At 43.5% G+C, this 14869-nt stretch overlaps 1 protein-coding gene across 1 annotated transcript in view; it reads right to left on the bottom strand.

Annotated features, from left to right (window-relative positions):
- Positions 1-14869, bottom strand: part of YAF2 (YY1 associated factor 2) — a 56716-nt gene that overhangs the window by 1798 nt on the left and 40049 nt on the right. The window contains exon 3 of the mRNA XM_073223201.1: positions 1021-1173. Within this exon, the coding sequence (XP_073079302.1) occupies positions 1021-1173 (153 nt within the window). The remainder of the gene's footprint in view (positions 1-1020; positions 1174-14869) is intronic.

Below are 14869 nucleotides of genomic sequence, written 5' to 3'. Positions count from 1 at the left end.
TGATACAATTTTAAACTAGCTTTTCTGTCTACCAACTTTCTGACGACACAATGAATCATAAAGTGGGTAAAAATAACAAAATGAAATGAATACATCTACGTTTAAAGCTCTAGATTCATGCGCAACTAGACAACACAAACAGAATTAAATGTTTCAAGTCACTAACATTAATGTACCAATCATTCATGAATCTTCTTCAAGGTGACAAAAAACCTTGATACTCCGGAAGTAACAGTCTCTTAATTGTGCTTTTATTTACATTTTACATTTACATAGTTAAGATTAGTTATTTTCCAGTTCTCATTTCTATATTAATTAGATTCATATTTATATGACCCTGGCTAAAGTTTGGGGCCAGGAAACTGAGATAAAACTATTAAGTTAAAGCTTCTCCAAAATTGCAGCTTTAAATTATGGCAGGTTTCTTTTCTCTCTCTCTCTTTTTTTTTTTTTTTGCCAAATGCTTATAATTATTTGAGTTTTAAATGTTTTATATAATACAGAAAATACCAGTTGGGTTTTACAGATTCATTACATTTTGCGGACAGTTCATCAGTTTTATTAGAAGGCTTCAGAAGAGCGACAGCAGCCGCACCGCAGAGGCAGCGGGCAGCAGTGGGCGCTGAGTGATGGCCAGGCCCTTTCTCCCGATGGGCACTGATGAGGGCATCACGAGCGTCCACACCCATGACCACTGCACTGGGTTCAAGCCCATGCAAGTATCTATTCAGGACTGTGAATATCACTACTGGCTTTTTTATGAATGAAAAAGAAAGTTCAAACACAAATGTCTTTCAATCTAGTAAGAAAAACACAGCATCCTCAAATTTGAGCTTTTATTTGTGGCCTCTGTGGCCTCTGTGTTTCACTTCTAATACTCAGAAAAACAGCTTCATGATCCTTTATTATAAAGGAGACGGCAGCTTTTAATTCCACTTTGCACATATCAATTTTAAAAGAGAATATTAAATGGTTAATTTTAAAATTTCATGAATGCCATAGAACATTGTTCAAGTTTACCTGGTTTTCTTATGACTGTTCTTTTTGCTAGGTGTTTCCTTTTCACTTTTTTCTTTTTCTACTTTATCTTTTTTCTCTTTCTTTGACTGTGTAGGGGGCACAAACTGCTGAGTGACCTGCTGTGCGACCAGCTGGGAGACAGGTCGTGGTTTCCTGTGTGTGTGTTAAAAAGAAAAGTGTTTATTATTATTATAGCTTAAGAACATATGTTCTTTATGAGGTAATAGATCTCAAATAGTGAAATAGCTATATATTATGATTTTTCAAGTACAAAAATTCCTCATACGTAAGGTAATTTTATGTGCAATTTAACAGATATATACATACACACATATATTCTTTCCTACTTAACAAAAATAGAACTATAATAACAGCTAAAAGTTATAGCCCAACATATATGATCAAAACATTAGAATTTATGACTTATGTAAATAAACATGAACATTATTAAAAATGTATATCAAACTGAATGCTCACAGGGATGCACACATATAAACATGAATCTTAAAAATTAATCTTGAAAATGTATACTGAAATAACATATAAATTTATTCTTCCTCCTTCAGGAAATATCTAACCATCTGTGACAATGGCTTTTTGTTCTTTCCTTTAAAATCTTTCATTTATTCACTTAATAAATATTTGAGTGTCAAAATTTCTCACTCCTTATTGCTCAAATCCTTGAGGTTCCTTTTGTCGCTAGCCACAATCTCCCGTGCTTTCTTCAAGTTTGGAGATCTGCCCATCCTTTGAGACTTGCCTACCTATTAATTTATTCATTTTAAAAATATTTGCTGTGAACCTACTGCAGAAAGTACACCAATATCTGAAAGTTTCCTGCTTGGACCTTGGTGCAGGCAGTGTCTGCCATTCTCTTGGCCCAGGGTCAAGAATCCCTCCAGTTTTACAGCAAAACTTGGGTAACTGAGGTCAAGAGGCAAAGTAAATCATCTTGAGGCTCTTAAAATGAGAGAAAGACCAAGGAGGGGAAAGAGGTGGGAGGGAAAAAGTAAGGAGAATAAGGTAAAAATACATTTCTACAATAACGGATGGCCTACAAACAATGGTAACTTTATTGCCTGGAAAATCCTGACCCTATTTTGGTTAGTAGAGTATTAAAACATCTTTTCGTTGTTGTTCCTCTAGAGTAAGACAAAAGAGAAACCAGTAAGAATATACTGTACATTCTACAATTCAAGGCTGTGAGGGGGAAACCTGTAACTCGGTGCACAGAGCAGATTTCAGCAGCAGGGGGACAACGCATTTTGTTCGGAGCCTACAGAGTTGGGGGTACAGGAGCATATCCAGGAAAGATGTCCAACACATCATTTAAGAAGTAGGGTGACACAGGTATCAGGGCTGATGAAATAGACTAGGAGTCACACAAATGAAAGTGATACTGAACACAGGGTAGCTACTGGCTGAGCTTGTCAAGGAAATGAACCTGAAAGAAGGATGAAAGCAGCAGCTCTCCGGCTCGGGCACATCCCGGTCACCCAGAAGGCCGGTGCCGCCCGCTCAGCCCTCCTCCCAGGCTTCCCGACTCGGGGAGTCTGGGCCGCGGCCCGGGACTGGGCATTTCTGAGTAGTGTCCGCATCATGCTGATGATTCTGGTCCGGCCACTGCACTTTGCAAAGAAGCCTGAAGAGCAGGACATGGGCACTGCTGGGCATACACCTGAAGAGGGAGAGCACGGAGTGGCAGGGAAATGCGAAAGGCGAGGCTGGACAGATGGACCGACAGGGTGACCCGGTAAAGAAAAGCTGCGGGGTCTGATTGACCCTTAGAAGATGGGAGATCACCAAAGATACTCAGGCCTGACTTTTACGAAGATTACTGGGGGCGGTCTGAAGGGGAGAAGTGCCAACGTGGCAGGAAGAATGTTAGGAAAGCTACTTTAGTAGATCAGGTGGGAATTAAAAGGGACTTGGCCTAAGGAAGCAGCAGTGGGGCCGGGACGGTCTGGAGAAACGGAATCAGGGGGACGTGGTGGCTCATCAGGTGTCTTTCTCACTTCTCAGCTCACAAATACTCCTTTAACAAGACGCACAGAATCCTTGCCCTCACAGAGCCGACACTTTGTAGTGACATCAAACAAGGAAGTAGAGTCTTTGAGATTGATAAACACTATAAAAAATACTAAAGAACATGGGGAGGGGTTGGGAAGGAGCTGCAATTTTAATTTTCTTGTCTATTTCCTCTTTTAGGATATAAACTCCACAAGGAAAGGGATGGGACCCGCTTTATGCACCAATGTATAACTAGTACAGAGCACAGTACTGGAAAAATACTAGACAATGTTTCTAGAAGAATGGACAAATGACAAAGTCACTTTTAATGACGAAGAAAGATGTGTTTGAAGAAACGAGTACTATCTAAGCTCACTCATTGGCCAGGAGCCCCATTCACTACACAGAAGTAAATAAGTAATGAAAAAGAGCAGCATAAACTCCTTTCTCCTTTAATTAGGGACGATCGAAAGAGAAAGGCAGCCCAAAGGCGTGGCTGGCCTGAGGACAGGTTTGTTCAGACTGTGCCCAGCGAACGGTGAGTGAGTCACCTAGGAGTGAGCCACTCCGAGATATACGCGCTCACCCGGGGGTCTCTTGAGTACCGCGGGTCTCTGACTCTTTTCCCTCCATAACAAAAAAAGTCTGACAACTCCTTTTACTACATTCTGTACTGTCAACCCCTCCATCCCACAATTTAATGCAAAATGAATTTACAAAAATGTTAATGAATTGTACTGAATTACAATAAAATTGTGACCATTAAAATAAATTTATGTTCTTTTGAACCTGGAGTAAAAAACTTTGTTTCTAGACATCAATGAATTGACATTTAGTGGCCATTATTACTAACTTAAGATATATAATTTATTTATATTCTATTTAGTGCTGCCTTTAAGTACAATTGAGTTTGTTTTATAGGTTTTTCAGGATTCATAAATGACATCAATACCTAAATGCTGTTTTTCCCATTCGACCTAAATATCTCAATCATGGATTATCTCATCATGAAGTCTTTTAGAAATACAACTGTTGTGCTGTGGCCAAGGAGAGTATGTGTGCATGTTCAGTCGCTCCCCTACCCCTCCAGCATTTATCTCCAAGTAGGCAGTCAGTGATTTTGTGAGTTTCTCAACATCTCACTCACACCAACTTCAAGAATCTTACAATAAAATTGCTGCCAAGTCTTTTCATATTTAGTAAGTTTTCTCTCTTCAGTCTTCCTAGAATTATTTTCTTTTTACATGGCCCCATAAAATATGGCCTGTCAATCTGAGCATATTAGTAGGGCATGACTTGCTTCATAAAACCATGAGGTTAAGTTAACCATTTGTTTTTAAATAACTTATGAATCTAGAATTCTTCTAAGTGTTACACACCCAGTCGTAAGAACAAAATAGTCAGTAAATGTACACTGTCCTACTACAGGGCAAAGCCACCCGTGCACTTGAGCTGGACTGGTCAGGAGGGGGCCTGGAGGCAGGAGCCTGTAGCAAGCTAGACAGGAAGTAACGGCGATAAGAATTCTACGGCGTCAGAAGAGCGGGACTGAAGCAGTGAATGGGATGACATTTCAGAAGGATAATACAACCTGACGTGGGCCTGAAGAAGAGGGATGAAAAGCCGCACCAAATGGGAGCAAAACAAAGCAATGGGGAAACTTGGAAGGGCAGTGCTATGGACTAAATGCATGCCCTCCAAAACTCCTAGGCTGAAATCCTGCCCCCAAAGGGATGGTGTCAGGAGGTGAGGCCTTGGGGAGATGACTGGGTCATGCAGTGGAGCCCTCCGGAAAGGGGTGAGTGCTCTTACTTAAGGCCCCAGAAGCTCCCTGGCCCCTGCTGCCACGTGAGGTTACAGTGAGAAAAAGGCCGTTGGTGTGCAAGTGGGTCAAGAGACAGTAAATCTGCCAGGGCCATGATCTTGGACCTCCCAGCCTCCAGAATTGTGAGAAATAAATGTTTGTTGTTTATAAGCTGCTCTGTTTATGGTACTTTAGTCATAGCAGCTCAAATGGACAAAGACAGACTGCTGCAGGAAGTAGCAGTCTACAGGACAGTCTACAGGACAGTCTACAGGACAGTACTAGTCTACAGGACAGACTGATGGACTGGGTGCAAACAGCGTGAAGTTAATAGATTTTATAAAAGGCAAGCAAAGCTGTCCTTAGGGCGAGTAGAAATGTGAGACCAGGGGTCTGATTAACACTGTAATAATCTCTGCACCTCATGCTCTTTGTTATTGATTTTGTTTTTTTACCACCAATAAATTTTCTATAGTAGATCTCTTTTGCCTTAAGAAAAATGTTATTTCTGTTCCTGAGTGGTTACATTTTTCTCTTTATCCTAGACTTTCCTAATATATACTATTCTATTCTTTTATTATTTTTATGATGGCTGCTTTTCACTTAAAGATTATGATTTTGTTCCTCTGTTCTAGCATTATCTCACCTTGTTCAACTTTGGGAGAAAAGAAACACAAGACATAAATATGTGTGTATATACATATAGCCTCATTATTCAAGTAAAGTTCTCTGCTGCTCTCTAGGGGCCAGATGAGCTTTAAAAATCCTTCAGGGAAGGAAGGGGAACAGATTAGGAAGACCTTCCTACCACATCATAAAGTGACTCCCCTTTACCATGCTCGATTAAAAAGAAAGCCCTCCTATCTCCAGAGATCTTAAGAAGACTTAACTGTGATTCCTTTTCTACTTAATGAGAAAAATCTAGAAGAGTAGAGCATTTTTGAGGTTGTAGACAATTAACTCAGGAAATAAGGGGTAGGATATAATTTATAAGGTATGCCTTTTTATATTCAGGGATTTATCATTCATGGTTTTGACAATACACCTGTAATGCCAAAGGTTCTGTGATAAGGACAAAAAGGTAATCTAGTTAATAAAGTAAGCGCTGTCCCAGCCATATGCCGACCGCCCTACCCGCCAGTGTCACCTTCTTGTTCACCTATGTCGTGATGAGGCTTCTAACTTGCGAATTTGGGGGATCCTTACATGTCTCTATGGATCCATACAAATCGTCCAACTAGACTATGTGAAGTCTGGCAGGTCTGTTGATTTGCTGTAACATTAGAAAAGGGGTCACATTTCAACCACCATTTAATGGCTATCTGCTATTCATCAGGATGAGCATGTATGTAGGCTGTTCTGACCGTCTGTGTGTGTGGGAGGCTGGTATCTGTTCACTTACTAGGTGCCATTTCCAGCTCTGTACTGGGGCTCTACCCACACCCCCACAACAAACATTTTATGTACTAATTATCATAAGAAAAATGCTTTGAAGTTGATCAATCTCATCACAATTTAGCTTTGTCAAGCTGGACTGGCAAAACAAACAATATAAAACAATTACCAATTTTTTTTTGCTAAAAGAGGCTACATTACTCATAGTTCAAGAATTAACCTTCAGGATGCTAAAATATATGGTAAACTGAAGTAATATAATAAATCTCAGTGAATAAAAAAGCCTCAACTAAGCACAACCCTTCTGTGAGTCTGGTGCTACATGGCTAACAAAAGCCCAAAAATCTAACCAAGGGAGATCTAACATGCAGGCACCCCGTCTGACCAGTCCATCGCTCACTGACACGTGTCAGGTACTGGAAAGGCCGCAGGCCCGCCATGATCAGAGGGAGAGTCCACGCCCTCGGAGCCGACGCAGAGAAAGAGACGGAAACCACACAGAAATGACCAAATAAAGGTAAGGTTTGTCAAAGGACTAAGAAGAAAAAGAACAGTGCACCGTGACAGAGAACACGGAGGTCTTGTTAAAGGCAGTGCCTGAAGAACCTCAGTTCATTTTTAAACCATCAGGAGAAATAGCCATCACTATGGACTCTTTTTATTAATAATTTACAGAGACGAAAAATGAAGGAACGATGAGTATTAAAAATGTATTAATACCTTAGAACACAGTAAACACAAATTTTTATTCTATAACTTGATTTTGAAGGCATACAGACCTGCAACAAAGTTTTTTTTAATGTAACTCACTCCTCATCAGCTAGGAGCACACGTATCTTGTAAATACTGACTTCCTGATTCAAATAAACATGTTAATGGGTTTCTGCTTATCTTTACACTTCTTCTGGCACTTGCATCGTCAAAACATGAAAACCTTGACAGCTCGTAACTTTCTGAAGAGTTGTCTGCTCCACAGTTCCCAGACGTTTTCACTTTTAGACCAGGGATACACACCTACCCTTCAGCATGTGCCCGTCTGCTAAATGACTACTCCTGTGAGAAACCATTATTTTTTGTCCTTAAAATCTCCTGTTCGTGGAACAAGCCCTGAGTTTGTGGAAACCTCGTTGGGATGTTGTCCTCTGAGGGCTCCGCCAGAGCTCAGCGCCATGCAGGCTGCAGAGGGCCGAGGGGCAGGGAGGGAAGTGGCTCGCTGGGAATCCCCTGGGTTCTCTTCCGGGGCCCTGGGAGAGCATTTTACAGCCCAGCTGCTCAAGGACTGTTCCCTCCCCGGGCTTGCTGCGTACATCCTACAGGACAGATCAGTTTTTCAGGTCGTGTGATGGAGAATCAGAAGGAAAGGAATCTAGAAACTATGGAAAGAGGTTTTGTGTTGTGGTGGGGGGCTGGAGCGGTTTTGAGGACTAGCTTGGGAGCAGAACTATTATGTGAGGATGGAGGTGGAAGGGAGAAATGATGACTAAAGATTTTGCCGGGGCTATGTGTCCTTTTCTCACAGTGCTTGAGAAACACAAAGATTTGCTATTTTATTTTGAAATTGTAAAAAAAAAAAAATGCATCTGCGAAATAATTAGCTTTATTGTTCTTCTGCACACATTGATTGCTGCATAGAACACATTTATATAACATGTTATTTTGTGGGTTTTTTAACAGTAAAAACTTTCTTTTGAAGGCACATCAGGTACCCGTGGAGCTCCTGCGGCAGCCCTGCGGGACCGCGGTCTTCCACACGCCTCCCCAGCACCAGGGATTCTTTCCCGGCTGTGTGCCACTCCCCGCCCACTCTAATCCCTGCAGCAGAAAAGATCACAGTGCACCTGTTTCTGCATCCCCGGCGCCTAACACAGTACACTTCGCATGCGTGAGGTGCTCAATAAACACCTCTTCATATTAACAATCACTGTAAATACCAGTTAAGTGTGGTTTGTAAATACAGCTATTAATCAATCATGTGATTTCACTAGGTGACAACTTCAGGGAATCACTTTGTTAAGAAAACTGCTGATGTCATCTGGCTTTTGAGGCAATTACTTCTTTTTCATGAAAATGGAATGAAGGGTTTAGTAAACATGTCTTGCTTTCTATAAAAATCTATTACTAAACCAAAGGATTAAGGAGTCCTTTCCAAGTGGTTTCCCCCACATCCAAATAATAAATGACTTACTCTCCTAATAACAGCACTATTTTCAGCAAAATTCAGTTATCAACTGTAGTATGATAGCAAATTCTTTCGGCATTGTTCTGGCCCCAGAATCATCATGCTAACAAAATCTTACAAGGAATCTCAATACATAAAACTGAAAAAAACTAACTCCTACATGGAACTGATGTGGAGACTGCTGGGCCCCCATCTGCCCAGGCCTTGTTCTCCCGTCTCCCGGGGACCCCGAAGGTGCGGCTGTGCAGAACACAACTCACAGACCCCTGGGCCAAGCTGTTCACACCACACCCGTCAAAGTACACATCATGGTCAGCGTCCTCTTCTCCTTGTCACTTGCCTAAGTGTGCTTACAGAATGCGGTGACAGCATCCTTTGCCACTTCAGGAGACTCTGCTGCATATTCCAAAGGATTTTTACTCCAAGGTCTATATATATGAACTTTTCAACATCAAACACTTCGCAGAAGCTTGGAACACAATTTTTTTCTAAACTCCTGGGAGATGGCAGGAGGGGAGATTTGATTTCTTGATACCAAGACAGTCCTTGGTAAGCAGAGACAAATGGGTGACTCCCCCAGGTTTACAAAAAGCAGGTTAGAGTGCTGGGCAATTAGGTCTCCGAAAAATCCCTCAAACCATTAAATAACATCACAGTGCACTTAATCTGAAAGACTAAGGACACTCTCCAGAGCTACAAACAGGTCCTCAACTTGTCCTTCCCCTTAGCCAAACCAGTCCTTTCCATTTTTCTTTCATATTGTTGGCACAGCACCCCCTTTTCCCCACGACTCCACTCGCGCCTACCCCAACAGCAGCGAGTCCGCCTGACTCCGTGCCTTCTCCCCTCCAGCCCACCATTACCCTACCTTCACGTTCATTTAATGAATATTAGACATGCACTATATCCATCACTGCTCCGCACCCCAGGCATCGAGCACTGAACAAAACTTAGTTTTATGGTGACTGTCCTGTCAGGGGGAAACTGAAGCTACTGGATTGAAATTTCCACAAGCTCCCCTCTGCGCCGACCCACTCCACCTTCCCTATCCGGGTCCCTCTGCAAGGCCACGCCTGCGTCTGCCCACCGGACCCCTTTCCTTGGACGTCATCCGGCTACTCGCCTCCCTTCTCTCCTGCGCCCACCGTATTTCCTTCTCTAGCAGGGGATCCCTGTCCATCTCCAAGCTCATCATAACAGTTCTTACCCTCAAAATAAAAAAAAGGAAAATACCGTTCCCCAAGCACACTGTTCTCTCTCGTTCTGTCTTGCACCGCATCAAATGATTTGTGGCCTGCGTCTGGCTCCCCGGTCAGGCCCCCCCCGCCACCCCGGGGCATCAGCGGTCCGCCAGCGCCTGCTTTCTAGGCCACCAGCAAGCGCTCCTGCTCCCCACCGGCCGCTGCGGGCCCCACTCGGGCTGCCCAGGCAGCGCTGCGGGGCTCACCCTTCCTCCCTCGTCGCCAGTGCGACTCCCTAAAGCCTCTGGACGCGGGCACGGGGTTTCTCCCCGGCCCCGCCGCTGCGCCCTCCCCTCCGTCCAGTCGGAAACCCCAGCACGCCCCGGGACTGGCCATCACACGGACCCTCCGTGCCAGGGCTGCTCCAGCTGGGCTCCTGCACCCCCAGGGGGCTGCACAGAAACGCAGATGCTCAGGCCTTGCCCCGGAACCACAGGTACTTCTACACCGCGCCCGCCCTCCTCCAGTCCTTGTTGGCGGACGCCATCTGCACCGCGGCTCTCGGCCGTCCACGTTAGAATTAGCCTGCGATGCTTTGAAAAAATAACTACGCCTAGGGGAAAAAGAATTAATTTTGCTGAATTTTATAAACAGAAGACTTTTTTAAATGAACATCTAAAAACTAGATATTTAAACAGAAATAAATTGAACATTAATCTTTATCTCAATTTAATTTAACTGAAAGTAGTCCCTAAATAATCTTTTCTGGGCATAAAAGCTTTCCTCAAGGAAATACATTCTCTCTCTCTCTCTCACACACACACACCCTCAAGCTGGAACATGAAAAAGGTGATCCTGATGACCCAGCTTCCACCACAAGTTACACAAAGAGAAGGAAATACGTACCTATACAAAGACTTGTACGCAAATGTTCCCAACAGCTTTATATGTAATTGCCCAGGCTGAAAACAACCCGAATGCCCATCAACAGCTGGGGAAGTTGTGCTACATCCCTACAAGGGACTACTGCTCAGCAGCAGGCAGGGGTGCACGACGGATACAGGGACGCCACAGACAGCGACCAGAACAGTCATGCCTGAAGAAGCCACACAGAGAAGCGCACTGATTCACCTGGACATCTTACTCGATGTGAGCCACCAAACCAGACACTGTGACTGGGTGGCTCGAACAACAGAGTTCTGGAGGCTGTCCGTTGCCAGGGCCCGGCAGGGTTCGGCCTCTGGCGGGCGCCCTCCTCCTGGCTGGCAAGGGCGTCCTCACATGCTGGAGAGCCCTCTGTGTTCCTCTTCTCATAAGGTCACCGGTCCTACTGCACTGGGCCTCACCGTCAGGACCTCATTTAACCTGAAGGACTCCTCATACCAGTGTCTCCAAAGAAACTCACATAGGGGAGTTCAACCCAGAAATTTGCACAGTCGAGTCCACAGGACCTAAACTCACTGGCCTTTTACTCCTGGCTGAGGGGTTCCCTGATACCCCCTGCCTCCTCACTCCCCCACTTCTCCCAGGTCGCTGCTTAAATGTCAGCTGTCCGGGAAGTCTTTCCTTACCTGATGTCTAACAGCACTCTCCCCTCCAGCTCTCCTCCCCTCTCTGCCCATTACTGTCCCCTCACTATGCTTCATTTTCTTCAAAGCACTTATTTCTACTTACCACATTATATACTATTATGGTATTGCCTGTCTTCTCCTACCAGAAAAGAATATAAGCTACCTGCTGCCCCCGTAAGTGTAAACGGGGGATTTTTCCTGTTTCATACTGTCCACTACTATTTGTCCTGTGCCTGTGGCAATTACAAAAAAAACCTGAATGTGTTAATGGATGGCAAATATTAATCCTCCTACTCAAAAATGTCCAGGGACCTTAAAACGACCCTATGGAAGTTTTTCCAACCCTAGTGGTACATGACCATCACAGGGATTCTTTTAAGAATTACAATACTTGGGCTCCACCCAGACCAAATGAATAAAAATCTCCAAGAGTGAATCCTGGTATTTTTCAAAGTTCCTCAATTGCTCATCTTGTGCAACCGCTGGCTTACAGAATAAGCTCAAAGAGATGGCTAAACCGTGAGACCTCTCCAAGTCGGACTGCAGAGCCTGGATCCGTGGGTGAAGCAAGTCACGGCACTTCACCTGTGCTTTCCTGCTACACCCAAGATTCCACCTTTTCTAAACAGCCCCCATCTGCTCCAGTCCGTATTCATCTCTCCCCTCTCTGAAATCCTACAGCACATGTGGGCTGTGTCAGAGTCACAGAAAACACATACACAACTATCAAAGTAGAGCTTACTCCCATTTTTAAATTATTTATATTTCTCTTTTTATCCCCAAGTGCTATGCATATATTGGATGCCAAATAAATAGGTGCTAAATTAAGAAAGTTTGCTCACACAATTACTTTTTTAGTATGTACTAACCCAGAGAAAGGGTGCACACTCGATTCTGTCTGTTGATAACCACTGACACCAGTGGCTCCTAACCCTGACTACACACTGGAATCCCCTGAGGAGCTTCTAAAGCCCTATATTCTTATGTGGGCCCCACCTTTACAGTCTCTGATTTATTCAGCTTGGGATAGATTTATGTTTGTTTTTGGTTTGGTTGTTCAGTTTCCAAGGTGGTTCCAATGAGCGGGGAGGGCTGAGAACCAATGACTGAAATACAGCAAAACGGTATGCTCTGCCTTCTGTAAATACAGGGATCAGCAATATTAAAGGATGGTTATTTGATTTTGAGTCTGCAAAAAACAGCACTCCTAGTTCCCGAGCCCTTCCTTTAGGATATGGATGAACTGATGATACACTTACTGATCAAAATATGCCTATTTCTAACTAAAACAAGTCTTACCTGGAGATTTCTCCCTTGCAGTTCAATTTCCATTCTTAACAACCTGTATTTATGGAGGTGGTACTAGCACAAGCTCATTTTTCCAGTTTCTCTCCTTTGGTGAAATCACTGATTTGCTCATTCATGAAAATGGTCACTGTGTAGGCTGTGTCCCGGGATGGGCCCGAGAAGGCCCTGCCTCCTGGCCTTCAAGCCCGTGTCCAGTCTCCTCCTGTGAGTTGGCTGCACCTCGGAAGGCGCTTCCAATAAACAGAGATACAGCAAAGCTGACTGGTGCCACTTCCAAAATCAGGTCACTCTAGCTTCCGCCTTGTTCACCCTATCTTGCCATGTGGTAAGCTCCCAAGGACAGTGGCCTGTGGGACGAAGAACTGGGGGAAGGCTCTGGCCAACAGGTCCTGGCAGTAACTCATCCCCTAGCGGTGCCTGGAGACAATGGTGGCCCGTGAAAGACCCAAGTCAGAGGGACTAGCGAAGCCGTACCTAGGTTCCCGACCCAAAGAAACGGTGAGGCAATTAACATTTGCCATTTTAGGCACCTAAGTTTTGAGGTAATTTGTTACGCAGCAATAGATACCACGCTTACTGACACCTACTATATCCCAGTTACTAAGATGGCATTCTTCCTTACAGCAAGCCTGGTCCCCGTCCTGGAGGATGGCCTCTCGGGTCTACACAGCCCTGGTCCGCTGAGTCTTTACACAGCACGCAGATGTCACGGCACTGAGCGGGCTCACCACTGGACGACAGCGTATCGGCTGTCCGGCCACAGCACCTTCAGGGGGGACAAGCTGCCTTTGCCTGAAGTCACTGAAGTAGATACTTGATCTCTCCTTGCACTCAACACCCCCATAAGCCACTGTGATTAATATTTCTCTGAACTCCTTCCTCGTGTCCAGCTTTGCTCTATGCCGTCGGTGACTCGTGCTGTGTGCTTTACTTTCTGCCATCTTTTCTTACCTCTTGCCCGATGGCTTTCCTCCTCCTCCTGGTCTGGTGTGGGGAGGACACCGGCTGTCAGTCTGTCACCAAGCAGCATTAATATTCCTTTCATGTTACCCCTCCTCTATCTTTTACCAGCCAGACCTGTTACTTCCTGTGTAATATCAGATCGGGGCTGTTCTAGTAACTGCCCTAGGACAGCTCAATGCAACAGCCTCGAAGAACAGTCTGTGTACCATTTATGGGCCCTGTCAGTCTATTATATGCTCCCCATGGAGCCTGGTATAATCATAAATTTAAAAGGTAAGATTTTCCACAGAAATCTGTTGTTAATTCATGTTTAATACAAACTCATAAAAATTGCTTTACCTCATAAAAGTAGAGACGAAAAGAATTCTAGAAATGCCAGCATTCAGAATAATGATATAAACATGCTGGGGCTTTAACAGTATGGAATCAGTATGACTGGGTAAGTGGTTCTGCAAGTGCTGACAGTATGCACAAGTATCTGAAAAAGTAAAGTGCAAGAGGGAAATGTATTGACAAATACCTGAAAATGGTTTTTTAAACAAACCATCATCCTTTGCTTCCAGTGACCACAGTATGATCCTTTGTCAAAAAGTGGCATTAAGTAACAAAGTATTTGAATAATTTCCAAAATACAGTACCATTCTGGCAAACCAAGTTAAGTCTTTATAAAATGAGGGCAAAATATTCTCTTAGGTGTAAAACTGATGAATTCTGCCACCAAAAAGAGAGACACCTAAAACCACAAAGGCATCATTCATTGTTGTACTCATAATAGCAAAAAAAATCATAAAGACAGGCTTTTAAAAAGAAGTTCACAAAGTTAATGAATATATGTGAAGAGAAAGCAAAAAGCACAAAACTCATTGAATATATGATGCGGTTGGGCACTGACTGTATAACAGTAATAGCATAAAATGCAGAAGAGTTAACACAATTCCATGTGCATCTACCAGACATTTTTGCTTTACAGTTGGAAGAAACCACAAATGCGAAAAATATCAATCAATTATTGTTATATCATCATAGACAACTCATTTGAGAGAGAAGTGATCAATGACTCTTTATCATTGCATTCTAAGCTACAGAAAATTTACTTGCAGTAGAGTGAAACTGTATTAAAAACTGTGAACTACAAGGTTAGCTACAAAAGGTGGACAGGGATCAGTATTGATAGACCAGCTATTTGCATAGATATGATGCTATAAAAGAGGTGACAGTTGATGGCCTAATCTACATGTGGCCTAACCTTGATGTACAGTTGGCAATCCAAAATGCACCTGCTCACTGTGATTCACTGGGACCAGAATGGTCACGATGTCTTTTCTATATGAAGAAATACTGTTGAATACATTGAATTTTCTACCTTAATTTAAACTGTCTCTTGCAAGAAAAAGTGTTTACATTTCTTCAAGACATTGATAACATCTGAAATGACCAT

This window comes from Manis javanica, chromosome 15 (assembly GCF_040802235.1).
Source record: "Manis javanica isolate MJ-LG chromosome 15, MJ_LKY, whole genome shotgun sequence".
Classification (NCBI taxonomy): Eukaryota; Metazoa; Chordata; class Mammalia; order Pholidota; family Manidae; genus Manis; species Manis javanica.
The sequence above is the reverse complement of the archived record's forward strand: the minus strand, read 5'-3'. Positions and strand labels throughout refer to the sequence as shown.